The 27,472-nt window shown below is 36.0% G+C and overlaps 2 protein-coding genes across 3 annotated transcripts; one reads left to right on the top strand and one right to left on the bottom strand.

The window, feature by feature from the left end:
- Positions 1–227: 227 nt before the first annotated feature.
- rtf2 (replication termination factor 2) lies at positions 228–26,426 on the bottom strand. 2 transcript variants are annotated; one of them, XM_032549079.1, is made up of 10 exons: positions 26,248–26,426; positions 25,891–25,985; positions 25,649–25,742; positions 25,400–25,539; positions 24,176–24,254; positions 8,477–8,587; positions 6,766–6,820; positions 4,647–4,649; positions 2,521–2,595; positions 228–2,068 (listed from the first exon to the last, which is right to left on the bottom strand). In XM_032549079.1, exons 1-10 carry the CDS (start codon positions 26,314–26,316, stop codon positions 1,872–1,874), a joined length of 918 nt encoding a protein of 305 aa, XP_032404970.1. In that variant the 5' UTR covers positions 26,317–26,426; the 3' UTR covers positions 228–1,871. The 2 variants fall into 2 exon arrangements, with proteins under 2 accessions (XP_032404970.1, XP_032404971.1); XM_032549080.1 differs by lacking the exon at positions 4,647–4,649 and having other exon boundaries at positions 26,248–26,425.
- Positions 16,196–21,428, top strand: gcnt7 (glucosaminyl (N-acetyl) transferase family member 7). The gene is made up of 5 exons (XM_032549081.1): positions 16,196–16,276; positions 16,524–16,563; positions 16,659–17,400; positions 20,079–20,174; positions 20,284–21,428. Exons 3-5 carry the CDS (start codon positions 16,809–16,811, stop codon positions 20,499–20,501), a joined length of 906 nt encoding a protein of 301 aa, XP_032404972.1. The 5' UTR covers positions 16,196–16,276; positions 16,524–16,563; positions 16,659–16,808; the 3' UTR covers positions 20,502–21,428.
- Positions 26,427–27,472: the final 1,046 nt, after the last annotated feature.

The raw sequence follows: 27,472 nt of genomic DNA, 5'->3' as shown, positions 1-27,472 counted from the left end.
CAAATGAATACAGCACCTTCAAGATTTCGGAAATTGGTCCCAAGGATGACCCAAACTTGTGAAGCACCATAATTCTCTCCCTGATATCTTGGCTGATTTCTCTTGACTTTCTCATTGTGTCAAAGAAGCAGTGTGCTTCAGGTGTGCATCCAGTTAACTCAAAGGTTAACTTACCTATCAGAGGTTTCCAAAGCCATGGCACAATTATTTGGGATTCCTCTCATTGCTTACCAAGATAGTAATCAATCTGCATGTCAACTTCTGATTGTCTATATAAATCTGACAGTTTCTTACTATTTCATTGCGGCATTTAGCAAATGGTACTAATAATTGAGCTAAAAAAGAGAATTTTTTTCTGATTTAACTTGAGACACAGGAAAAAAGGAGTCTTTTTATTTGATGCACCAATGACATTTTGTTTTAACTGTATAAACTTCTTGACTCTTTGACCAGAATCATTCTCCCTATTAGAGATGTCTTTGTACCCGTAGGTATGGAAGCTTACGTTGTGAAACTTGCCTATTTTTATGGATGGTATATTTAAGACAATTTTCCAGAACACAGTCTTTCTGTTCTGATTTTGTGAAATCATCTGCAACATAGAAAAAAATGCTTGGTAAATAAATGCGTGACACAGAAAAATAATGTATTTTCTATAAACTTCTATAAAACAGAGTATATAATTTGCAAGTCATTGAACAGAAGCTTTATCTACTTTTTCTCAAGTGCAAGACTACAATTTGGTTTTGCTTTAGCCTGGTGCAAACAACCTTAATCCAAACATGCAACACATGTAATAAACACAAATTAAGCATTTTATTTCCCAATCTGCACAGCACAGAGCACGGGGAAATCATTGCAGAAAAAAACAGAATCTGATTAAATAAAAATAATTAGTGAGACATCTGTTGCCTTCATGCAATAAAATAGCTAATTTGCAAAAAGGTAGAAGAAAGTTAGGGAAAAAAGAAAAGACTGCCCAGAGATGAGGGTTAAAGATGTAACAGATTTTCACTTTTCAGAGCAAAGATTCCTGTCCGAAGGCTGGACATAAAGAAGGTTGTCATTTGAAGAAGAAACTAATTACTAAACCTGTTGATGCCTGAAAGTAAAAATCAGGACTTGGACAAAATAAATTTCCAGTTATCATATCATATCACAGCTCTTAATTTCTGTACATTCATGCATCAGATGCTTTAATATGCTTAAATCATTTTTGAAGTACCATAATGTTCTTAACTTATTTTTAATGAACAATTAAACAAATTGAAAAGCAATTACAAATTACAAATCTTTTGAAGACAAACAGCGCAGTCTAATGTATTTCAATAAAGTCAGTTTTTGCAGTAAAGCATAAGGCAGCATGAGCCAGTTTCCAAAGTCACATGAAAGACTATTTTCCGGTTAGAGTGAAGTAGAACGCAACATTGTTTTCTATCAGGATTTTAAATCTTTAGCCATATAGATATGGATTTAAAGAGATAAACCCTAGATATGAGGGCACAGTAGTACGGAGCACAAACAAAGGAGATAAGAGGTGACAGAGATAAATTAGCAGCCTGAAAATACAGAGGTATGGAGGAATACATGAGGGAATTGCATTAGGACATCAGGTTACAAAACAACGTCAAAGTGTTTAGGGAGGGGTTCGCAAAATGTTCACAACATGTAAACAAGGTGCTACTGGGAACTGAACAGGTAAACGGGGAATGAGTTTGCACACTGGTGACTTTATTAAAGGTCAGCTGAATGATGCGTGTGTGGTGTTTACATAATGAGGGATTTGAATTAATGAATTTTTTTTTTTTAAAAAGGAAAAAAAAAGAAAAGAAACAACAAAATAGCATGTTTTCTGCACTGAGAAATAGCTGTTAAAAGTGATAAGGTGTGTGAGTGACCCAGTTGGATGTCTGGTCTTTAGAGCGTTTAGCAGAGCTGTGGGTGGTGAAGAGGGATTTGAAAGCCTCAGACTTTTCCTCCATGTCTTGGATAGACCTCTTGGTGGCAGAAGCTGCCAAAGATTTGGAGCATTTTGTGGAGCTGGAGGCACCAGAAGGTCCGGCCACAGCTGGGAGGGAGAAAGACACAGCAGCAGGGTGAGGCATGGCAAATAAAAGAGATATACAGTTGTAGACAAAATGATATTCAAAAAGGATGGGACTCATGAAAATTTAGCATAATCTAAGCAGCAATATTTATTACAAAATAAGTCTAAAATTGCATTTACTCATATCTCAAAAGTACAAATTTATAAAAAAGAAAATCTGAAAAATAAAGTTTTGTTAGGTTTTCTACACAAACAAATTTTAATAAAATTTTAAAGTCATCATGAAGACTTTAAACTTCTGATACCAGAAGAAGTATAATCAGACAAAACCACTTGTTTTGTTTTGTCTACCTGTCATTTCAAGGTAGGGAGATTTTTGCAGTAATACTGAAAGAATACTTCATTTGTAAGCATTGATTCAGTCTAAACATAAGCTCTGTCTCCAAGCCCTTCAGCTAATTGCGTTTATCCACCTGATTGGCTGCTCTCGTTTCCATTTTGTTGTGATTTCCTCCCAGCTACATCTACTGGTGGAGACTGGGCATCCTCTGTGGGTGGGAAAAAAATAATTAAGACACAGAAACACATTGTGTCCAATATCATAAAAGCACTGTTGTATTCAGACACTAGTGTTGTTTAACACATGTTTTAAAGGGAGATAGGGATTCTGATAAGTGGAGGAAGATAGAAGACCTCTGGAAAAACCAAATAAATCCATAAAAAGAGAAGAGCTGCAATCTGATTTATAATGAACAAAGACTGAAAACTGTGTAATCCTTGTGCTGTAATGATCAATAACTTTCATATATGCAGAACAAGGAGCTAGATTTTTAAGTTGTTGGAGAAGTTAATTAAGACACAATTGCTGGCTGCAATTGTTGTTTTGCAGCCAGCTACAGTACTTGTTCTCTAGAGATTAGAGACCAACAGGAAACCACACCAAGATTCAGAATGCAGAGTATGACCTGACTCATGAGAAGTTCCTCCTTTAGTTGGGCCAGTTTAACATTTCTTTCATAGTCAAGAAAATCACACTCAAAATAATTTTGAATGTAAATTGTTTGGACAGAAAAGTCCAAAGCTTTTTTTCCCAAATACATAACTGTGCAGAAAATTTAAGCTGTACCAGCTAAAAGAAGAAAATAAAATAGCCATACATGTAGTTAGACTTGTTCTCCTCGGTTACTTTACTGGGTATATCAATTTTTTGTCTACTGTAGCCAATTATATACCAACAGGTCAATGCATTTTGACATTCAGCTGTCATTCATCTGTGAAAGTTCAAACCAATCATCAGCATGGAGGAAAAAGTGGCTTTTAACATCACCAGACAGGCTGATTTGAATATTTCACAAACTGTTGAACTGCAATTATTTTCATGGACAACAATCTCACAGTTTTAGAAAGTATGGTCCAAAAATATCCAGTTTGACAATGATCAGAATGTCAACATACAGTATATTCCCAGTATTTCAGTAGTTTGTCTAAATCTTTGGCAGTAATCTTTAAATACACATCAACTTGGCTTTTCTTCAGCAGTTGAGTCTTGCACATAAAGTGTGCACAAAGGCTTTTGTGGTTGAGTGTATTACCCACTGTTTTGATGCAAAAAAACCCCCAAAACTATTTGCTACTTCCAGGTGTTTCTGAGACTCCTTAATTTTATTTAAACTAGGACTGAAAAGATGAATAGAATGAAATAATTGTCAACTAATTTAGTAACTGATTAATCGTTAACTGGAGTACAGAGACTCAAAACAGTATAGAGACTCCAATTATTTATCGGTCAGTCAAATAATAATCAACAAAAAGGCAGAAAAGGCAGAGCTTTTCACATGTTGATGTTAGAAGTACTTTTTAGCTGTAAATGCCTCCTTAGCTCCAAATAATCAGGCGTACGATAAAGGAATGTTTTTATTTCATTTTACACAATAAATGTTTATTTTCTTATTTAAAAAATAGACTTAATAGTTTGTTCATTTGCATCTTTTAATGTACTTCTAATATTGTATAAAAAAGAAGCTGAAGTGGTCAAATGAAAAATCTGCAGAATGGGTCGATTTTTATCTGGTTGATCATCAAAATAATCAATAGATTAATTAATTACTAAACTAATTATTAGTTTAAGCCTTAATTATAACTACTGTATTTAAAATGTGATTCATCATATGTGATGTTGGAAATAAATAATTCTGTGTTTTCCTCTATCTCTTTATCATGGACGCAGAGTTCTGAGGTTCAACCAATGTAATTTCTGAGCTTCACTGCACAGCAAATGACTTCTTATTAAATTAAAGCTTGCAGTGTTGTACCTCCAGCAGTATAGAAAGAAACAGAGACATAGAGAGAAGGGGAGACAGATAAACAACATGTCTGAATCAGTCTGCTAGGTAACACTGTTTGTAAAACAAAAAAAGAATTCCTAACTGAATTGGCTGAACAGTTTATTTTCCCAATGTGGTTAAGTTGTTGAAAAAACTGCTATTTCACAAGCACAAGCAGATAATGTAACTACAAAGACAAACCACAGAAAAATAAGCTGAAAACATATTTTAAATGTAAAATAATGCAAATCGATCAAAGTAAGACAGAGGGTTACCTTCTGTTGGATCAGTTAGTGTTTTTCCAATCAAAAATGTAGCATTAAAGAAGGAGATAAGGTTTAAAGAAAAAAAAAGAACAAAATGTAAATAGAGTCTAAACTGCATGCAGTCAACAACATCAAAAAGAAAAATTTAAGATAATTTTTTGAGAATAATTTAAGATAATTCTTAAGATACTCTCCTTCACTACCATAGGAAGAACTGTATTAGATGACTCCCAAACAATGTCATTAATTAAAAGACAGACAGGTTATTATTTAACCAATGAGTCTCTTAAGATTATCGAATATTTTAAGAGGAACAGATGGAATTAAATGAATAAAATTAAAATATAATGTATGTTTTGAAAATCAAATAAATAAATAAAAAATCAAAAAATCTGATCCAGGTTAGTTGTACAGTACAAGGCTGATTATCGAGAAAATAATTGGTACTGTCATCCAAATAAAGGACAAGAGAATCAATAAAGCAGCTTTAGGAAATGACAACATTGACTGTGTCCCTTAGAAACTGCAAAACCCAAGTGTGTGGAGTACAGAATAAGCTCTGATTAGAAACTAGGGCTGGACAATAATCCTAAAAAACTTATCACAATTTTAGTGTTTCATATCAGTCGATATCAATAACTATTGATTAGTCTTTTTGTTATCTGAAATACTGCCATACTGATGGTGTGACCTTTCTTGTTTTATCCAGTTTTCACTCCACACCCATAGCTTTTTATTTTTAAGCAGTTATGAGGCACGGTAGCAAAACCGCGAAACTGCTGCTGTGAAAGCTGTTCAACAGATTGTTGCTATGTAACCGAAGTTGAGGTTGAATTTGAAACTACTCCTTACCCAGCTTGTTGCTAGACCAAAGAGTGAGTAAGTTAGTTGATGCCACTAACTTGGCTTAGTTGGTTGTGAGGTTGAGCAGCTAAAGTCTTAAATGTGCCTAAATCTCCCAGAATGCTGTATGGTTCTGGATTGGAGTTCAAAGAATATTCAATAGATTAAATTTTGAATCAAATGTATTATCTACTGATATTGATCATGCCTCCCTTGCGATATATATTGTTATTGATTTATTCTCCAGCCCTATTAGAAACCTTAACCACTACAGCTGTGCAGAGGTGAATCCATGAGTAAAGCAGATGTAGTAGTATACAGAAAAGTCAGCAGAATTTCTAATTTTGCTTGTTCTGCAAACGAAATGATGCAAACCCTGAAATAATCCATTTTAATTCCAGATTGTGAGGTAGTAAAATGCCAAAGGGAGGTGAATACTTTTGTAAGGCACTGTAGTTGGCTCTCCTCTAAAGCATACCTTGTTACACAAGCATCCTCATTGAGTAACTATTGTGTTTTGTTAACAGGAAGCCACCGACTACTGAGAGGCGTTCTAGTATAGAAATGATAAATGTTTCTTTATACTAAAAATAGCATTATTATTATTTTTGCATTTATTCATTCTAATCCTACATTATGTATTAAGGCAAAAATAATACATAAAGTATGTTGCAATGCAGTAATGATATATCAAGTTCTTAGCTGAAAAAAATGTAACCCAAAAGAATTTTTAGTACTGGAAATATTAATAGGTCTACTTGACACTTAATTTCAAGTAGACCTATTACTTGATAGGTCTACTTCAAGTAACAGGAAGTTATTTAGAATCAATAAAGTATTTTGGATGTGAATTTGGATTGAACAGTAATGAATCTATTGCATGGAGTAAACCAGAGTTTTCTAATCCTGACTATTGGAACATACAGTCAGAGTTTTACATATGCCCCTGCTCTAACACACCTGATTTAAATAAACAGGCGATGAACAGGTTTTGTAGGCCTAATGGTGAGTCTTTATGGCTCATTAAGTAATTCTTTAGAATCAGGGCTGCTGAGGACCAGGATAGAAAATTCTAGAATAAACAAATTGTATTATATTCAGTCAAGTTGTGGGGTCACGATAAGCTATAAATGTCATCAGGCTCAAAGACAACTTGGTGATAGACAGGTTGCACCATTCAAAGTGATATCCAAATCACGGGGAACAGCTTTTATAAGCTGTATAATTTTGTTTAAGCAAATCAATTTTTGAATAACATAATGCCTCCATTGGGCTTTAAACAGACCTTTGGATTCTGGTGGTGCAGAGACAGTTTCAACTGCCTTGCTCTTCTTTGATTTCTGTAAAGAAGACAAGAAGATTATGATTGCAAAATAAATTAATTATCTCTATACACTATAAGCCTGTTGCAATAATCAATCAATTAATCACATAATAAATTAAAATTAGCTCCATGATTTCCATTTTGAGACATCATATTAACCATTTAAAACTACCGACGTCATTTTAATTATCGGCATTATCGTCTCTTCTGACCTTTTTCTCTTTCTGTTGATGACACTGAACGAAAAAAGGCTCAACTCCGGTGCTCTCCACTGACCCTCCCTTCCTCATTTCCTTAGTGTAAAGCCCAGCGCACACACAGGATCTTAGAGCTGTCGGCCGATTGTCGGCCCATTTTCAAAACCTGACAGACCACACATTAGCCAACAGAAATCCTAGCTATAACGGTTCCATCGGGTTCGGTCCTGCTGTGTGGTGTCCAACAATGGGCACAAAATAATGGCTATAAGTCCAGTGAACTAATTTTAAAACCAGGCATTAATCAATGTTTTACTACAATCTACCTGCAATGCATGTGGCTAGTGTCAGCGTAAAGTCCTGACTGAATGAAAATCATTATAACCTATTTACATCACGTTAACGAAGAACAGCTGAAAAGTTACCGGGTTTATCAACTGCGGTAGCAATTTCGCTCCAACTCCTCCCCTTGTCATTTCTATATTCTTTGCATGTTGAATAAACATTAATGTTGTTTCCACATATCATCTCCAATGTCCGCTGGACTTCGGGTTGTGCGGTGTCAGCTGTTTGGGATTCCCCTCCGTAATTTCCCCTCAGAAAACTTGGAGGAGAATCTGCGCTTTCTGATTGGCTGCCTGTCACATTCAACAGGCTGCGTTAAGCTCCCAGTCGGGGAAAACCCCTGATTTAGATCAGAGCGGCAACGATGATCTACCGTAACACACCACACAATCTTAGAATGACCAACGTTCTAAGATTGTTGTAAGGGGAAAAATAGGAGCAAAAAATCGTGTAAACCTGTATTGCATCAGGTAGTCAGATGTGCCCATCTTCTCTATTTAAATCTAATTATTACTGAAGGGCAACATAATATACAGACTTCATAATCTTTACTCTTTTGGTTGAATGCAGTATTTATTTCCACTTTGGCTTTATGTTGTTTAGTTTTTTTTCAAGTGCGTTTTTTGTTAATGGAGACTGAGAATCCATTTTAGTTTTGTTTTTGGTTGTTTTGTTTATTTTGTTTATCAGTTGCAGTGTTAAGTGTTCTTTTGAAAATAAAGTGCATCTATCTTTGGCAGGAAATCGCATGCATTATTACGTCATTTCCATTACATCAGTGTTAAAAGGTCTTCAAACAATATTATCGTTTATCGCAATAATTTTTTGAGACAATTAATCGCTCAGCAAAATTTGTTATCGTGACAGGCCTATGTATATCGCAATAATTTCTTGGAAAATGTATCGTCCAATAATATCTATTATTGTGACAGGCCTAAGTGTATAGTTGCATTATTATGTAGTTATCCTTATGTTAGTAGAAAATGGTCTCAAAACAACAATGGAGTAATTTATCTCAATACTTTATGGAACAATTTATAATACAGTAAAATGTGTTATCATGGCAAGCCTACCAATATGGTCAGAAAAAACTCCAATGCATCTTCATAAATTTTTACAACAGAATTCACCTTGGTTTTTGCTTTGACACGTTTCTCCTCCATCTTCTCCTTCAGCTTCTGGACCTCCTCCTTTGTGCCGTTAAGCACAACTATGTCTTCATCTTTAAAAGGATCCCCACACTGAAATGCAAAAAAACAATTTAAAGTAACACAATTAACATGCAAAGAAAAAAAAGACAACAGAAAATCAAAAGATGGATAATCTAATTGGATAAAATACTGAAATCGTCGACTAATGTAAAGGATTAAAATAGTCCCAATCAAGAACCTAAAACTGTTGTAATGAGCAGGTGAGCTCAAAATTATTCATACCGCTAAAATTTTAAGTGATTATCATTCAACAAAAACTTTTTCTGTTAAAAGGAACTGAAACAATTATACGTCAGTGTATATATATATATATATATATATATATATATATATATATATATATATATATATATATATATATATATATATTGTATATATATATAAAGAATATCGATAAATACTTATTTTACAATTCTTAAATAATAAACTAATTTCTTAAACATTTTTTGAAAACATGCATATAGTGGTGGTTTTTGATATGGGCAGTTGCCCAGGGTGGAGTAAAAAAGGGGTGGGGCACCCAGTAGCTAGAAAATAAAATATATCTCATCTGTCAGTTGTCTCCTGAACAAGTTTGTTACTACTTGTATCCATGTGTACTGGAGTATGTTTCCCTTATTTCCCATTGAGTACTAGGATACTACATTACTTGTTATCGGAGTGTGATTGATCTGAAAAAATATCGTAATGACAGCACAAAAAAAGGTAATTGGCATAACAGTATAGATCAAACAATCAAATTTTATGATTATTGCAGGCTTTTGCAATGGTATTTTGATGATTTCTCTTTGGTAATGAGCTTTTTAAATCATTTGAGTCACGAAGGCCTCCTCCTTGTTTTCACCCTAATCTTTAGCTACTTTCATAAACTTGCTGTCAGACTGAAGTCATGCTTGTGGCTGAGCGACCTTAAAATAAAACTAATATTACTTTCAATCAGCAAAACTTCTAAATCTCCATCAAAAAACCTAAATCTATCAAGGGGCAGAATAATATTAGGCTGAACCGTACTTGCGTTTAAGTGACTGTCTATTTAATTTTCTATAAGAATGCAATTGAAAATACATGTGATTTCATCAAAGAGCAATTATGCTGAATTTAACAGAAACCAAAAAATAAGTTTGTCTATTGAATAAACTGCATTTGCTTTAGCAAAAAACTACAAGTGTCTTAATATTTTTCACAAAATTCACACGGGCACGTTTGATTCATATACTGGTCCAATAGGTAGGTCTGCCAGGGTTAAATGAGTTCGAGAAGCACATCCAACAAGTAGATGTGGTTCTGCTTTGTCTTGCAAATGAATTGTTTGTTTAGGGTGATTAATGGAAATCTGAAACAAAATGTGTGAGGTGTATGTAGCACTGATTAGATAGACAAAAGAGGCAAATAGCAAAATATGGGTGGCTTTTTACATGTTTTCAGGATGTATTCAGTTTACGTAATGAGACAATGAAGTGAATGTAGGAAAATTCAATTAACGTAGTTGTCCACACATGTAATAACATCTGTAACACTTTATTTGAAGGGGTGTGCATTAGACTGACATGACACTGTCATAAACATGACATAAGAGAGAGAGATAGAGAGATAAATCTTTATTGTCATTGTCACAAGGACAACGAACATGAATGAGTCCATGAATGTTTACAACTGTTGTCATGAAATGTCACTTGGTAAATAATGCCACTTTTAATGGAAAGTTGCACTAAAAGTCATTAAAATTCCATTAAAATAGTGTAAACTTTGCATCATTCAGTCAATAATGACCGAATGATGCAGTTTTAATTTGCATTAAAGATTTTAATAGAATTTTAATGCAAAGTTCTACTAAAATTTGCATTAAAAGTCCATTAAAAGTGTCAACTTTGCATTAAAAGTGTCATTATTTACAGAACGACACTTCATGACAAAAGTCAAACATTCATGAGGACTTACTCATGTTCATGACAGATGTTAAGTCATATTTATGACACTGAAATGTCAGTCTTATGCACACCCCTTCAATAAAGTGTTACCATAAAATATTAAAAAAACACTATAAACAATACTGTACACGCTTTGAATAATCTAGTGGCACAACAATAATGAAGCTTTAGTTACATAGTTCTCAAGCTTTGCTGCCATTACAATGGCTAGCAAATGTAATTTCTGCTTAGACCCTTTTTGGAAACAAATTTGTACCCATTTTCATATGACAAACAAAAACATGCTACACTGAAAAGTATTTTCAGAGATCAAAAATCCTTCATGTGTACATGTCTGTACCACAAGAACAGAACAAGCAAAATGACTTCCTTGTAATAAAAAGGAAATCACACCCACAAATACACTGCCTGGCCAAAAAAAAAACTCGCCACCTGGATTTAACTAAGCAAATAGGTACAACCCTCCTATTGGATAAGTACTGCATAGGCGATTATCTTTCAGCTGGCAACAAGTTATTTAACCCCAGCTGATGCAATGAGTAACTCCTCATTTCTTAAACAACCATGGCAAAAGACACATCCTGTGGTCGTAGAAAAGACGTTAGTCTGTTTAAGAAGGGTCAAATCATTGGCATGCATCAAGCAGAGAAAACATCTAAGGAGATTGCAGAAACTACTAGAATTGGGTTAAGAACTGTCCAGCGCATCATTACAAACTGGAAGGATGGTGGGGAACCATCGTCTTCCAGGAAGAAATGTGGTCGGAAAAACATCCTGAATGATCGTGATCGGCGATTACTTAAACGTTTGGTCAAATCAAATCGAAGAAAAACAACAGCAGAACTCAGGAGTATGTTTAATTGTGAACGTAAAAGCATTTCCACATGCACAATGCGAAGGGAACTCAAGGGGTTGGGATTGAACAGCTGTGTAGCCGTAAGAAAACCTCTAATCAGTAAGGCTAACCAGAAAAAAAGGCTTCAGTTTGCTAGGGAGAATAAAGATTGGACTCTGGAGGAATGGAAGAGGGTCATGTGGTCTGATGAGTCCAGATTTACCCTGTTCCAGAATGATGGGCGCATCAGGGTAAGAAGAGAGGCAGGTGAAGTGATGCACCCATCATGCCTAGTGCCTACTGTACAAGCCTGTGGGGGCAGTGCTATGATCTGGGGTTGCTGCAGTTGGTCAGGTCTAGGTTCAGCAACATTATGTGCCCAAAGAATGAGGTCAGCTGACTACCTGAATATACTGAATGACCAGGTTATTCCATCAATGGATTTTGTCTTCCCAAATGGAACGGGCATATTCCAAGATGACAATGCCAGGATTCATCGGGCTCACATTGTGAAAGAGTGGTTCAGGGAGCATGAGACATCTTTTTCACACATGGATTGGCCACCACAGAGTCCAGACCTTAACCCCATTGAGAATCTTTGGGATGTGCTGGAGAAGGCTTTGACCAGTGGTCAGACTCTCCCATCATCAATACAAGATCTTGGTGAAAGATTAATGCAACACTGGATGGAAATAAATCTTGTGACACTGCAGAAGCTTATTGAAACATTGCCACAGTGAATGCGGGCTGTAATCAAAGCTAAAGGCGGTCCAACAAAATATTAGAGAGTGTGACCATTTTTTGGTGGCGACTTTTTTTTTGGCCAGGCAGTGTATTAAAAGGGGGAACAACCAGCAAGGGATCTATTGTGCGATCATACCCCACTGTGGGTGTGGACTCTGGCCATGTGCTCTATCCAACAGAAGAGGGATAAACTCAGAAGCTGACCAAGCAGCAAACAACCTCTGTGCGTGTTGCTCTGAAGTCATTCACTCTCATGCTGCCATTACCACAGAAGGCAGACCGCTGGCAAGCGAAGCACTTTAAAATCAGATCAACAAATAGGGCAAGTAGGAACTTGTTAGAGTTGATCATCTGCAGGAAGGAGAACAAGAGGGTTGGTATTTACCAGGAAGAGCTATGTGGATGATTCATTACATACGACCTAATTACACATGGAGGGGCAAAGAGCAAGGAGACAGACAAAACGGGTTGAGGTAAAACAGAGGAAAATGAAAGGAGGAAGAGAAACACAGCAAGTACAAGCGAGTAGGAAGCCATATGTGGGAGGAGAGTGGAAAAAAACCTTAGAGTGCAATGAGTGAGTCTGTTCCCGTATGTCACGTGTGTAATTTTGTGTTACTGCTGGTAACCAGGGAAGGATGAACCTTTTCTCACAGGGATATGAGGAGGAGCCACCTAATCAGCAATGAGTACAACTCGAGCATAACACACTGGACACTGGAGCTCAGAGGACTCAGCCCCGCACCAGAGCACAACAAAGCAATCTTTACAACCAAATATAGCTCTGAAGTAGTGTACATATTTCTGCTGCTGTTCTTCTTGATGGAGCTAGTGGAGAGGACTTCTCTGTGCGGGTTGTAGTCTGACAGCTCTGAAGAGCATTGAAGCCTGAGAGGATTGAAGATTTAAAGCGTTATTTCTTCATAGAGATAACAGACTGAACTGCCTGACTGGAGGTAAATTAGCATGTTTTTGAATTTGTTTTTGACACAAATGATGATTTAAGAGTTTGATATACACAGAATAGAAATAATTGAGATAAAAGTGTGAGGGAAGTGGAACAGTTGTCTTGTAAAATTTGTCCCTTAATGTTTTCTGCTGTTTCATGTTGATGTTTCTGATATTTAAGAATATCAAACAAATTTTACACTAAGACAAGGACAACCTATGTAAATACAAAACGCGGATTTCAAATTTTTACATTCGCCAAGAATAAAAAGCTATTAAAACCCGACATAGCATAGAAAAAAAAGAAGAGAAGAAACCCTCAACCTATTAACTGCTTGTAGTGACAGCTGTCCTCAAGTGTTTTGAATATGTGTCAAATAGTGTTTTATTTTTGTCCCACTCTTCTTTGCAGAATTGTTTCATTGCACACAAATTGGAATGGTTTTGATAATAAACAAATTAGAGTTATGGCACAGAATCTTAATTGGATTTAAGCCTGGACTTTGACTGGGCCACTCTATAAACTTCAAAATTGTTTGTTTATTCTTAAGGACTTCAGAAGTGAAAATGGTGGATCACTGTACTGCTATATGACTCAAGTACGCATGAGCTTAAAGTCATGAACTGAGGACTGGATAGTGTCCCTCAGGGTTTTCTGGTAGTGAACAGAACTCACCAGAACTCACCGTGCTTTCATTTACAGCAATTCCTCTGCTTTCCTGAAGCATCAAAGCAGACCCCGACCACAATTTCAGCCCTGTGTTTGACCTTCAGTGTGATGCTCTTTTTCTCAAACGTCACCATATACCTTCCCGAAAAATGTCCCTTTTGTCTCAGTCCACAAAATATCTGCTTACGATTGTAGCGATTAGAACATGTTTATTTAGGGAAACAGGACAAGGGACTTTTTCTTTTTTTTGATTGGCAGTGTTTTATTTTTTTTCAGTCTTATTTTTTCCCATTAAAGCCATTTTAGTCCAGTTATATTTTTATTTTTGAAACATGACCGCTGATTTCCTCTGAGGCACATTAGGGCTCACATGTTCAAGATTGAGGAAGGCAATTACATTTTTACATTAGCGTTGCTTGGCTTGGATGTTTTTTTGTCTTTTTACATGACTTGAAACTTTTTTAACTGTGACAAAGCAAAAACAAAAAAAAACAGTGAGGCAAACATTTTTTTTTCAAAGCACCCAATCTGAGGGCGGGAAGAAAAGCTGTAAGGCATTTCCTATACAAGTAGCTGCTGTTTCTTTTATCAAATCCACAGACCAACATGGCCACTGGGGAAAATTATTTCAACAGAACACTATAAATCTACATATTTCCTCAGCATATCACTTCCCTCTGGGAATTGTGCCTTTTTTGTGCTGCATGGGATTCAACAAAGCATGCCATTTTTATTTTTATTTTTTTTCTAGTACATCATGAATGATTTTAGAAGAGTGAAAAAATCTCTTTGCTTGTTCAGGCAGAGGTTTTATGCCACTTTGAACATGAGATATGTAAAAACAACTTTATTAGCTGGAGCATCCATGTTTATCCATTCCCCCATTTATGTGAAGTTTTTTTCCTCTAAGCTTTATTTGGGCAAGTATGTAATAGAGACAAGAAAGATAGAACATTTTCCAATATATGTCACAACAGCTTACTGAATTATGCAATACTTTATGTATTTTATGCAATACAACTATTGCATAAAATACATTTGTGGAACTTTTTTTTGCTCTTTCTTTGAATGATCAGTGCGAAGAATTATTTGCACTACTGGACCCTCATAGCTCCAATCTTAAGGATAGCACAAGATTTCACAATGACTGACAACAGCTTCTATATACATTTCTAATGATTACAAGATAACCAATGCAAAAACATTGAAGTGTACACAGAAGTAAAGTTTTCATTTAAATTCATACCGTTTTTCCACAATAACTAAAAAAAACTCGTGACAGATCCACAAAAAAGTAAGGGCATGGAAGTAATACTCATTTAGAGTTTGCTCAAATATTGAAAGTAATGAAATGTTTATCATTTACGCATACAAAATTATATATCATAGCCACTATGCATTCACATGCAATTAGAAAAAGAAATAAAAGCTAGCTGTATGATGTAATAAAACTACCAATTCATGTGTTACCAACAGTTGAGCATAAAAAAACTACAGACATGAGTGTTAAAATCTACATATTTCCAAACCATATAATCCCCCTCTGACAATGGCTTAGTTGTAAGTAAGCCACAGATGCAACTGTGGCTTTGGGTGAAGAGTTTTGTAACAAGAATATTTTAGGTTTGATTCTAACTTCCCATGCCACATATTGATGTGCTGCTGGGCATGGTACTAAACCCAAAGTTGTCTACTGATCTGTATGTAGGTACATGATTGTGTGTGCTTGTTAGTGCTGCTGTGTAAATGTTGATATAGGGTAAAAATGCTTTCCATGGTTGATATGATTAGAAAAGTCCTATATAAATTTATTAAATTAGTTATTTTCAATGTATTATCATTTAAGGGAATGCACCCATCATCTGACCAGAGACTTTATTTAAGAAAGTAGCTCTTCTCCAGTAAAATTAATGTTTTTCCAGGTTTAAGGAATCAATGTTAAGCCTTGCAATACAGGAAGACATTTTTGTGGTCCAGACTTACAAAAGAAAGTGGGGACACATAAAAACGTGTTTTATAACAGAAAAGTCGCTGCTTCATTATTTTTTGCTTCTGTTTCACACTTAAGCACAACTTACAATATTTATTTGTTTGTGTAGTTATTAGTTTAATTAACATAATGGGATGCAAAATGTATAATACTGTACTGTTGACCAGACTCTTTCACAGTCTGAAAAAGGAACTGAAAAAGGCTAATAAAAAGTTTATATGTTGCATGTCAGATATCCACTTTTAGCCCCTAGACTTTGTACACTTGACTACTAAAAAGTGGCTTCATCTATAAGATGTGACCTACATGTTTAACCTTATTTGATATTCCCAAAAGAGAGATTTGTCTGGAACTAACCAATCTGGGTTTCTTCGTAGGAATAAGCTGTGGTGGTGCTGAAATACAAGAGTGAAACAAGGCTATTATGCACCAGCTTGGAGACAGAAAATGTAGCTTCCTGTTCTGCCTGGGGGTTGTGGCGTGTTCAATAATTTATTGGCTGAGTAGAACTAAACTAGTGGGAACACCTACAAGCAGCAGACCTTTCCTCACTGAAAGTAAGCCCACCCTGGCTGGCATTGAGAAAAGAGAAAATTTCTGTCAGGTATGTATTTTCTTTAACTGATAAAGTTCACAACAGCTTTTACATTCAACTTAATTTTGTCAAGGTAGCAGTTAAAAATTTACAGACAACTGATAACATTTCAGCAGTACTTTGCTTATTGATTTGCCCCGTCTTGGCACCAGTATATACAACAATAGTATGTCTGATAAGGGCGATAAAAGAAATAAATGATTAAAAAATGGGCAATACAATGAACACAAGTAAAATAATAAATCCTGATCCACAGAACGAGAAACAGAACAACAGGTTGGCACTTCCCCAAAAATGTGAGTGTACATTCTAAATAACTGAACTGTTAAAAACAATTAAATACAATGCCACCTCTGTAAAGAAACTGAATATATATGTCTTCTTTCCACAGGTGGGAAGTTATATACACAGTACCAACCTACAATGTTCAAATTTGACTAAAGAACTACACTTTATCAACGCAACTCTGAGTCATGAAGAAGAGAACTATCCTCTGGCTTTCATTGTCACTATTCACAAAGAGCTGGATATTTTTGTTCGCATGCTTCGAGCTATCTACATGCCACAAAATGTTTACTGCATACATGTGGATGCCAACGCTCCAAATGAGTACCAGGAAACCGTACAAAAGCTCGTCAGTTGCTTTGATAACGTGTTCCTCTCCAGTCGTAGTGAAAAAGTGACATATGCAGGATTTTCACGCCTGCAAGCTGACTTGAACTGCATGAAGGATCTCTCTGCCTCTCCGATAACTTGGAGGAAAGTAATAAATTTATGTGGGCAAGATTTCCCAACCATGAGCAACCTGGAACTGGTGCAGTATATGCAAAGCAATGAATGGAGGGACAAAAACATGACACCTGGAGTCAAACAGCCAGCCACCATGAAGCACAGAACACGATTCCAGCATCATGAGATTGTGGGGTCACATGTTGTCCCAAGGCTGCCAAGACACACAAAACCTCCTCCTCCTCACAATTTGAAAATTTATTTTGGAACAGCATACTATGCTCTCACAAGAGATTTTGCGGACTTTGTTCTGAAGAACCAAATAGCCCATGACTTCCTGGAGTGGTCCAAGGACACATTTAGTCCAGATGAGCACTACTTTGTGACACTCAACCACATAAAAGGTAATCTGCTTGTGCAAACAGACACACACAATCTAATCCAATTGGACAAATCTAAGGAGTTTAACTGACATGAGTTTAAAATGCTGAGAGGGATGACCCGCACAGGAAACTCAAGAAGTGCCAAACATTTCAACAGGATCAAACAGCTTATGTTCACATAATGAGACAGCATTACATCATTTATTGTTAGCACTTTGTAAAATTTGGAATGTCACATCAACCAAGTAACTGATGAGACAAGCAAAAGAATATTTCACCCTGGCATTTGTGTCCAAAGACACATTTAGTCCAAATGAAATGAGTCTTTGCAAAAAATAAAAATAAAAGAATAAATGTACACAACTAACAGCAGATTCACCTATTTAATAATGCAGCATCACATACATGAGAGATGCAGCTATTAGTGCAGCAGACTGAGTGATCCGAACAAGTGTGGTTTGACCACAGGAGCCTGGGATGGACTCTGACAAAACAGATTTGTATTATGAATTGTTCAATTGGAAAGGAAGTGCTGCACACAAGTATTTTATACCGACACAGAACTGGAAAAATAACATCACCTCATTATTAAACTACGCAATTATGGCAGCTCTAAATAAATGCTAGAGGATAAACCATCAACATTTTGACAAATGTGAAAAAATAAGCCATGGTATAGCACATTTCCAATTACAGTATATGATACACAATGTAGTACTGCGATCAAAATAGAATAGACATCCTTTATTTAACCACAGTGGGAATAAAACAAATTTAAAAATGTTATACTGCTTAGCAAGGGCAAGATTATATCGTAAAAAATACTGTGCAGTTATCAGAAATAGCATACTACGATCCAAAGTTTATGCAACTGAGTACGATTTTATTTATTTTTTGTATTTGTGCATTAAACACAACAGACTATTTACAATATATGAAAATAACAACTGCAGACAAAATAGATGTGCAAGAGATGTAAACACTTATTGAGTTTGCTGGGAGACGTGATGGCAATACAGCATAACAGCCGCTGGGAGGAAGGATCTCCTGAAACACACCTTTGTGCTTTGTGCTCTCTGAAGTGACCCAATTCCGAGTTTTTGACATAATGCGACCTGTATCCGATCTTTTCATGACAGTCTGAACAGCACAGGTCAGATTCTTTTCGAATGCAACCCAGGCCACTTGCATATCCGATACATATCCGATTCAAATGCGACCTAACGTTCAGGTCGCATTCATCCGAACTGGACGTCACTGATTCTCAGCAAATCTCATTATTCTGCGACCTGATACGCGCAAGCGGGGAGAATAACAACAACCATGACGGACTATAATGAGGATTAAGTCGTTAATATGCTGGCTCCGGCTGGACAACAACTTCAAATATGTAAACTGTGCTCCAACGTTAGCTACCATTTTTACTTCCGCAAACTGTGCACTTCTTTTTATGGCGGTTGGCAGAACACTGAGAACGCTGAAGCTATTGGGCCCTCTGCTGCGCATGCGGGACACTTTCAGGTCGTTTGTCCGTTCAGACTGCAGAACACATACAGGTCGCATATGTGTGAAAATGTGAACGTACCTGGCAAAAACATTCGATTTTACAAAAGGGTCACTTCAGGCTGCAGTATGAACGCAGCCTTAGAATTCAACAGTCAGTCACTGGCCATCAGTGATGTTATTTAATTGTAGCCAGAGTCCTTTTGTCTCCCGCCACCTGCATTGGATCCAGGGGGCACATGGGGACAGAGCTGGCTTTCCTGACGAGCTCATCCATTTCCTCTCTGCTGCAGATAAGCTGCTGTTCCAACAGGCTACACAAACAGAGAACTCATAAAACTAGGGTGTCAGTTTGCTTTTCAATATTTTTACAAGGATGTATGACACAATTTCTGCACAAAAGACTTTGGGAGGGACTTTAAAAAAGGTTTATGCTGGAAGTTGTGATGCTGTGACTTTTGCTGTTGACAGAAAACAGTTAATTCATTCCATTACTTGTCAGGAAAAGGAATATCTTTGAGAAATCAGACTTCCCTTTAGTCATACATGCATCACATCACTGAGTACTACATAAGTGGACTCATCCACAAGTCTCTAAGAGTGCAGAGAAATTCAAATGTTTTGGAAATACTTGTGCAATCAGAAAGAGTGCAGAGAAATTCAAATGTTTTGGAAATACTTGTGCAATCAGAACTGTGACTGAATGACATAAGCAGTGAAAAAAACAAATCAAATCGTCATATGATGTCTTACTGAAATCTTTTTTTTTTTGGTTAAATAGTATTATAAATGTTTTAGTTTTTAAACTTACAAATGAAAAAAATATTTTCTACTGTCAGATAAAACTTTTAAATCTAAAAATTGTCAGTTAATGATCAATAATTTATTACACTACAATTCATTTTGAGTTAAATTTTATTTCTAAAAACGTATTTGGATACAAAATTACAGATTGCTTTGATCTTACTTAAAAGTAAATTATATTTAAATTTCCTTACTTTCTTAAGAGTGATAACAAATATGCTACATTTTTCTTTAAGTTTTTCTGTGGAATAGAATGTGACATTTTTTCTGAGATGATGTATGAATATAAACTAAAGCTTTAAAGTAAAGGTTCATGTTTTTCTCATGTTTGTAAACACACTTCTGTAATTTTGGTACAGCTGTTCATGTTCACATTGTCATGTTGCATGCAGAAGCTCCAGGCAGTCGTATTGATGGAGGTTGGGAAGGAGCTATCCGGGCAATCAAGTGGAGGGACCAAGAAGGAAAGACACATGATGGTTGCAAAGGTATCAGACTGTAAGATTATGCTGGTTTACAGTACTGGGTGTGAAACTTAGAAAAATATGTGCAGTTCAGATTTTTCTTTAAATGTTTTTTTTCTTCTTTTTTTTCCAGGGCATTATGTACGGGACATCTGTGTCTATGGGATAGAAGACATTCCATGGATCATCGAGAAGAAGAGCATGTTCGCCAATAAGTTTGAGATTAATACATTTCCAGAGGCACTAGATTATTTGGAGCAGTGGCACAGAAACAAAGTTCTGAACCAGGCAACTGTTCCTATAAATCCATCATGGCTGCTATGCTCCCAAAATAACTCAATTAACTTCTGAAACAGAAGTGTTGAAATCGCTGCTGACATCATTATGCTGATAAATCTACCTAGTTGTCTATGTCAAAACGTGAATCCAGTGCCCTAAGTTGTGAGAGTAGCGTAACTGCACTATTTATTAAACTCTTACTTTCCTGCAATTATTTATTGCCTACCCCATTTAGACATTTTTGTCACACAAAGTGTTTGAAAAACAGTTGGTTATTTATTTAAAACCATAGTTTCATATTATGTACAGCTTAAAAAGGGACATTTTTATAAAGTAATTTATTGTTCTAATATTAAATATAATATGTAAAAAAAATAAAGACAATGTGAAAAGAAACGTTCAACTTCTAGAATAAATTGTTTTCTCTGTTAATTGAGTTCATTGACTATCGCTACATTTGTTTCTGTGATGTAAGGTAAGCGCTAGATTATTATTAAAAAGTGAAAGCTCTGAAAGTCTTACCATGAAATTAAAAGATCAAACACAGCTGTTGAAATGCACTGAGGTCAATTCTACCTTCATATCACAAAGAATTGTTTAGGTGTGGTCCTGCTCCAAGATACAAATACTGAGATACCAAGCAAGATCTACAGTTATTAGTCATTAAATTGAATGAAATAACTAAAAATCGGACATAAATCTGAGAAACGGGGCTATTTTTCTTATATGTTCAGGCCTAAAATTCTAATATTCCACTCCTAAAGTCCAAATAGAAAAACTCTTCAACACAACTACAAACTGAAAATGAACAGAAATGCGTGTCAAACATTTTTAGCTAACCATTCAACATTTTCTCGCATTCTCCAAATTTTAACATGTTCCTATGTTCCTCCATGGAACGCAAAAGCACATCTGAAAATAAACCCTTTACAGTCAGCCAGCATGATAGCCCCAAAAGATAATGTGTCACAAGCCCATACGAGCTGAAGTCCCAGCTTGTATCAGGGTCAGTTTCTCATGAGAAAGACAGTTATTTTTGGTAGCTTAGCCTTATTTTTGACTAACTCAAAACAGCTAGACCATGACTGTCTTCAACATACTTTTACTTCAACAGAGACACCAAAAGAGGTCAGCTTTTATCTACTGCCTTATTTCTAAAAGTAGCCTAACCTAGAGAAATTGTAACCACAACCGTGACGTTATGTCAAACTAAAAGGTCAATAACTAAAATAACTTCTAATTCCATTGCTGAGAGATTCCCATGTGGCTACAATTGGGTCAGAAAAGTCAAGCGGAAATGTGAACAATGCAACTACGAAACGACTACAACCATGGGAAACAGCCGGTACATCTCCAATTATTTGCTGGCTCATTGGGCCACTTTTAGCAGCAAAAGCAACAATTGTCATTTTCTACACAACATCAGATGTGGTTTCATCTTTTTAAGAAAACCTATCTGCCGATCATACTACAAGAAGTCTGGTCTTTGACTCGACCATTATAACACCTGGATTTATGTTATTTTCAGTAATTCTGTTGTGGATTTGCTGTTGTTTCAGGTCATTTATCTGCTGATGAACCTGTTTCAGCCAATATCATGCTGTCACATTGATAGTCTCTCTCTCTCTCTCTACTGTAGAGTACTTTTGTAAACAGATAGGTTTACTGTCACCAATGACTTCCACATACACAGGTCATGTATAACAACAAAGGAAGCCCAAATCATCCCCCCTCCAACACTATGCCTGGTAGTTGGTATTGTGTGTTTGTGCTGTGTTTAATTTGTGCATTGCATAGTATAAACGAGGAGAGAAAATAAAAAGGAGGACTGACAATTTTTTTTTTGTCAGATTAAGGTCTGAGCTTTTCAAAAAGTCATTACCAGCGCTCTTCCCATCAACTACCCAGGCTATGTCGAACCCAGGATGGCACCAGATAATGAGCCACATACGATCAACAGTGAGCCAGGGGCCATTGACATTTCACTGACTAAACAGTTATGTGAAATCACACAAAGACATGAAAAATACTTGTAAGTAGTAAAAAAGGGAGAATAACAATAGTAAATAAATATATATATATACAGTACAGTCCAAAGGTTTGGACACACCTTTTAATTCAATGAGTTTCCTTTATTTTCATGACTATTGACATTGTAGATTCACACTGAAGGCATCAAAACTATGAATAACACATGGAAATATGCACTAAACAAAAAAGTGTAAAACAACTGAAAATACCCCTTACATTCTAGTTTCTTCAAAGTAGCAACCTTTTGCTGTGATTACTGCTTTGCACACACTCTGCATTTTCTTGATGAGCTTCAAAAGGTAGTCACCTGAAATGGTTTTCACTTCATAGGTGTGCCCTGTCAGGTTAATAAGTGGGATTTCTTGCCTTATAAATAGTCATGAAAATAAAGAAAACCCATTGAATTAGAAAGGCCTGTCACGATAGCAAATTTTGCTCAACGATTAATTGTCTCAAAAATTATTGCGATAAACGATAATATTGTTTGAAGACCTTTTTACACTGATTTAATGGAAATGACATAATAATGCATGTGATTTCTTGCCAAAGATAGATACACTTTGTTTTCAAAAGAACACTTAACACTTGAGCTAATAAACAAAATAAACAAAACAACCAAAAACAAAAATAAAATGGATTCTCAGTCTCCATTAACAAAAAACTCACTTGAAAAAAAAAACTAAACAACATAAAGCCAAAGTGGAAATAAATACTGCATTCAACCAAAAGATTATGAAGTCTGTATATTATGTTGCCCTTCAGTAATAATTAGATTTAAATAGAGAAGATGGGCACATCTGACTACCTGATGCAATACAGGTTTACACGATTTTTTGCTCCTATTTTTCCCCTTACGACAATCTTAGAACGTTGATCTTTCTAAGATTGTGTGGTGTGTTATGGTAGATCGTCGTTGCCGCTCCGATCTAAATCAGGGGTTTTCCCCGACTGGGCGCTTTAACGCAGTTTGTTGAATGTGACAGGTAGCCAATCAGAAAGTGCGGATTCTCCTCTGCGCTTTTTGAGGGGAAATTACGGAGGGGAATCCCAAACAGCTGACACGGCGCAACCCGAAGGACATTGGAGATAATATGTGGAAACAACATTAATGTTTATTCAACATGCAAATAATATAGAAATGACAAGGGGAGGAGTTGGAGCGAAATTGCTACTGCAGTTGATAAACCCGGTAACTTTTCAGCTGTTCTTCGTTAAGGTGACGTCAAGAGGATATAATGATTTTCATTCAGTCAGGACTTTACGCTGACACTAGCAACATGCATTGCAGGTAGATTGTAGTAAAGCATTGATTAATGCCTGGTTTTAAAATTAGTTCACTGGACTTGTAGCCATTATTTTGTGCCCATTGTTGGACACCACACGGCAGGAACGAACCCGATCGAACCGTTATACCTAGGATTTCTGTAGGCTAATGTGTGATCTGTCAGGTTTTGAAAATGGGCCGACAGCTCGTGTGCGCTGGGCTTTATACTAAGGAAATGAGGAAGGGAGAGTCAGTGGAGAGCACCGGAGTTGAGCCTTTTTTCATTCGGTGTCATCAACAGAAAGAGAAAAAGGCCGGAAGAGACGATAATGCCGATAATTAAAATGACGTCGATAGTTTTAATTTATCGTACGATTAACTGATTTACCGTTTACAGGCCTAGGTGTGTCCAAACTTTTGGTCTGTACTGTATATATTTTAAAATGCTTACCTTATGGCAGATCTCAGTCTTTATCTCCTTAAGGGCCCTGTCTGAAAAGACACAACCACAGGTCTGCAAGTAGCAGAACCTAAAAGGAAAACAAATAGAGCATAAGTGCTTTCTCAGTTTTTTCCTAGTTTCTCAAGTATCTAAGAATTTTTTCATGAACAAAGTAAACTTGTGTTTTGTTTTTGTTGACCAATCACTGCACCTTATAGCAGAGAAAAAACATTTTAATAATCAATTCTACAATTCTAGTTGACTTTCAACATATTAAAATTATTCCTCACTTTAGTGATGGTAAAGTTATAATTGTACAGATTTTTTAACTTTAAAAACTTTACAGCTTTGCCAGTATTTTTAAAAATGCGGTAATGGGAGTACTGAAAATTACACGACATGTCAGAATTCCTAAGGTACCAGAAAACAGCACCTGTCTGGGAAGAATAATGAGTACATATAAAACAAAGAGTTGCAACAGAATTTCTAAAGGACACAAATCTTTAGCATACCATCTGCAACAGGAACATACCCGAGATTAGGGATGTAGCGATACACTAATCTCACGATACAATATGATATGTGAAATTCTGCTCACAAAACAATATATATCATGATATTCAGCAAACAATACGACTTGATAAGATTCAATACATTTTTAAGATTTTCTGAAAAACTTTAGAGGGACAGAGTGATTTTAATGACATTTTGTGACTGTTCCACAGACTTGGATTGACTCAACTGAACTGATGGTGTAATACTGGTGTAAAAAATTTTGTTTTTGTTATACATTTACTTTGTTTAAATATTAATTCTGTGGCTTTGTGTATTTGATTATGCAAAAATGGAACCTTTTTTGTCTCATTCAATTGTATTAGATAATGTAATTTATCTACTTCATTATTTAAATAATTGGAACTGGTTGTTACATTATATGTCATTTTTAACATACATGAGCAACTGGGTAAAAAATGCCATGTGTGATAGATGTCATTTAATATATGTGGATTCGACATAAAACTCAAAGTAGGATTTAATGTATTGATACTCGAGGATTAAAAATCTTTACTTTCTGAGGAAACAAAATATTGATGAGTATGGTAGAATCGATAAAATTACACAGCCCTACCCCAGATAATATACTTTGAACCTACATGAAATCATTTTGTGGCATTTTTTTCAGGTCTTTATTGTGCAATTTTAGGTTTAAGGAAAGCAAATACTATTTATTACCTGTGTTTTCCATTCATCTCTAGGCCAACAACAGGACAGATGAACATGCCACAGTGGATGTCCTCATATCTGTCTCCTTTTGCATTTCTCCTCTCTCCATCCCATTCAGGGTTATCAGTCAAGTTGAGCTCCTTTATATCCTGTAAGGACAGAAAGATTCCAAAAATGTTATAAAATAAACAGACAAAGTCACTTGAGCTTAAGCTCATGTACATCAAAATGCATTTTTCCACTCTACAATAAATATACCTTAATCCCACGGATGTGCGTAACAGCCTCGGCGTTTGGTCTTTCAGCAGATTTATCCAGGAGATATTCAATGATAGCATCTTTGTTATAAAGTCTGGAAAACAACATCGTCAAATATTTCAGGTCATCTAAATAGATTAATTTAAGGATGCAAAGTAAAACTGAATGGCCCAATCTCATGGGTATCATTACGATAACATATCATTTATTATTATTATTTTGTGTTGATAAAAACATCTTACCTGCCCAGTTCACATGAAACGATGGGTCGCCTGAGTTTTTCTTGGCTCAAGGCGCAGTACTTCCACTTGGCAGCGAGTTCAGCATTCTTGTCAACCTGGGGTTATCAGAAAGGCTACTACGTTAAGTAACTAGTCTTGTCTTTGGCTCGTTAATAACACAAATACGTGTCACCAGAGGTAAGCTTTACGTAATTTCTACTAACTCTGCAAGTATAAATATGTCTATAAGAAAAAATGTCTCTAAATTAGGTAAAACAACAAATAACTACATGCGTATAAACAAGTTTAGCCGTTAGCATTAGCGAGCCACTGACTGCAACCCTATTTTAAACGAAATATAAAGAAACACTCACAAACCTTTTCAACTTTTTTTGGTCCTTTCACCAACTCATGTCTTTTTGGAATCGTCCCACCATCACATCCCATCTTTAAAACGGACGTTTAGCTAAACTGAAGCTGTTAGCAAACACGGACAAAGCTGAAGTAAAGCTAACAGGAAGTTCTCGGGTTGTAAACAAACGAGGAGAGAACTTCAAATCTCGCGATAGGTGAGATTTATTTAATATCGCCCCTTAGTGGTACTAAATGCATAAATCGTCACAATCTCCCCGGATTTTTTGTCTTTGTTGCAAATTGTACGAAAGAACTGGCTTGCATACAGAAGACACAGCACCCACCCACTAAAAATGGACACAAAAATGGCATTTTAGCTGTTCACTGTAGAGAACACGATGCTATGAAGTGGGCATCTAATTTTAAGTTCTACAGATGCTTGTTTGTTCTTTGGCCACAGTGCGGCGCTCTTTTTTCAACTATGAGTTCATTTCAAAAGCTATTGTAATGGAGCGGTCTTTATGTATTTTCAGATGCTTTATATTTCTAAAGTGCGAAATAAGTGTACATATACTACGGCTATTATTGGGGGTATTAATGAATATTATAGACATATTTATTTTGCGTTTTACACTGAAAAGAAAATGCGTTTGAATAAAGTATGGCATACACAAAAGCGAAATGCATAAAGAATTGATTTCAGGTTCTTAAAATGTTGTATAAGTTAAAACAGTAAGAAAACTTTATATATAGCCATATACAGCACTTCAAACTATTGCTTAAGCTGTGTTGACTGCTGCAAGAATGCATAAGGAAAAAAAATAACTCAGGTTACTACACTCTTTTACTGCTCATCCATCTATGAGACATTTTCAGGCACCCATTAAACTCAGAACTAGTAAGTGACATTAGTCTGGCTTTCAGGCCTGTTGTCAGAGTGGTCTAAAGATGAAAGTTTCCTTAGAAGATAGTTCAATGAGTGCTAATGAGATCTGTTTCCTGTGCCTCGCAGGCTGCAGATTAGTTTACTATCGACGGTGCTGTCCAAGAGCGACCATTAGTTTGGGGAATACCTCAGTGGAGACATTGCTGGCGGCATGACTAATAATTTGTGTGGAAGAACAGACTGAATGAAAAACAAAGCTGGATTTCATTTTGTAAGGGAAAATGAGGTTTTGGTCTCATCTCACACACACGCACACACACTTCTCACTCGAGCATTTAGATTCTGTCCTCAAAATGTGCCAAA

The sequence above is a fragment of the Xiphophorus hellerii genome, chromosome 20 (assembly GCF_003331165.1).
Source record: "Xiphophorus hellerii strain 12219 chromosome 20, Xiphophorus_hellerii-4.1, whole genome shotgun sequence".
In the NCBI taxonomy this organism is placed as follows: Eukaryota; Metazoa; Chordata; class Actinopteri; order Cyprinodontiformes; family Poeciliidae; genus Xiphophorus; species Xiphophorus hellerii.
The sequence above is the reverse complement of the archived record's forward strand: the minus strand, read 5'-3'. Positions and strand labels throughout refer to the sequence as shown.

Coding starts and splice junctions, on each gene's coding strand:
- rtf2 (XM_032549079.1), bottom strand. CDS start 26,316: ATGGGATGTGATGGTGGGACGATTCCAAAAAGACATGAGTTGGTGAAA. Junction 24,255..25,399: donor GAGATGAATGGAAAACACAG/GTAATAAATAGT, acceptor TTTTCCTTTTAG/GTTCTGCTACTTGCAGACCT. Junction 6,821..8,476: donor GTGTCAAAGCAAAAACCAAG/GTGAATTCTGTT, acceptor TCTTCTTTACAG/AAATCAAAGAAGAGCAAGGC.
- gcnt7 (XM_032549081.1), top strand. CDS start 16,809: ATGCTTCGAGCTATCTACATGCCACAAAATGTTTACTGCATACATGTG. Junction 17,401..20,078: donor GACACTCAACCACATAAAAG/GTAATCTGCTTG, acceptor TGTTGCATGCAG/AAGCTCCAGGCAGTCGTATT. Junction 20,175..20,283: donor GACACATGATGGTTGCAAAG/GTATCAGACTGT, acceptor TTTTTTTTCCAG/GGCATTATGTACGGGACATC.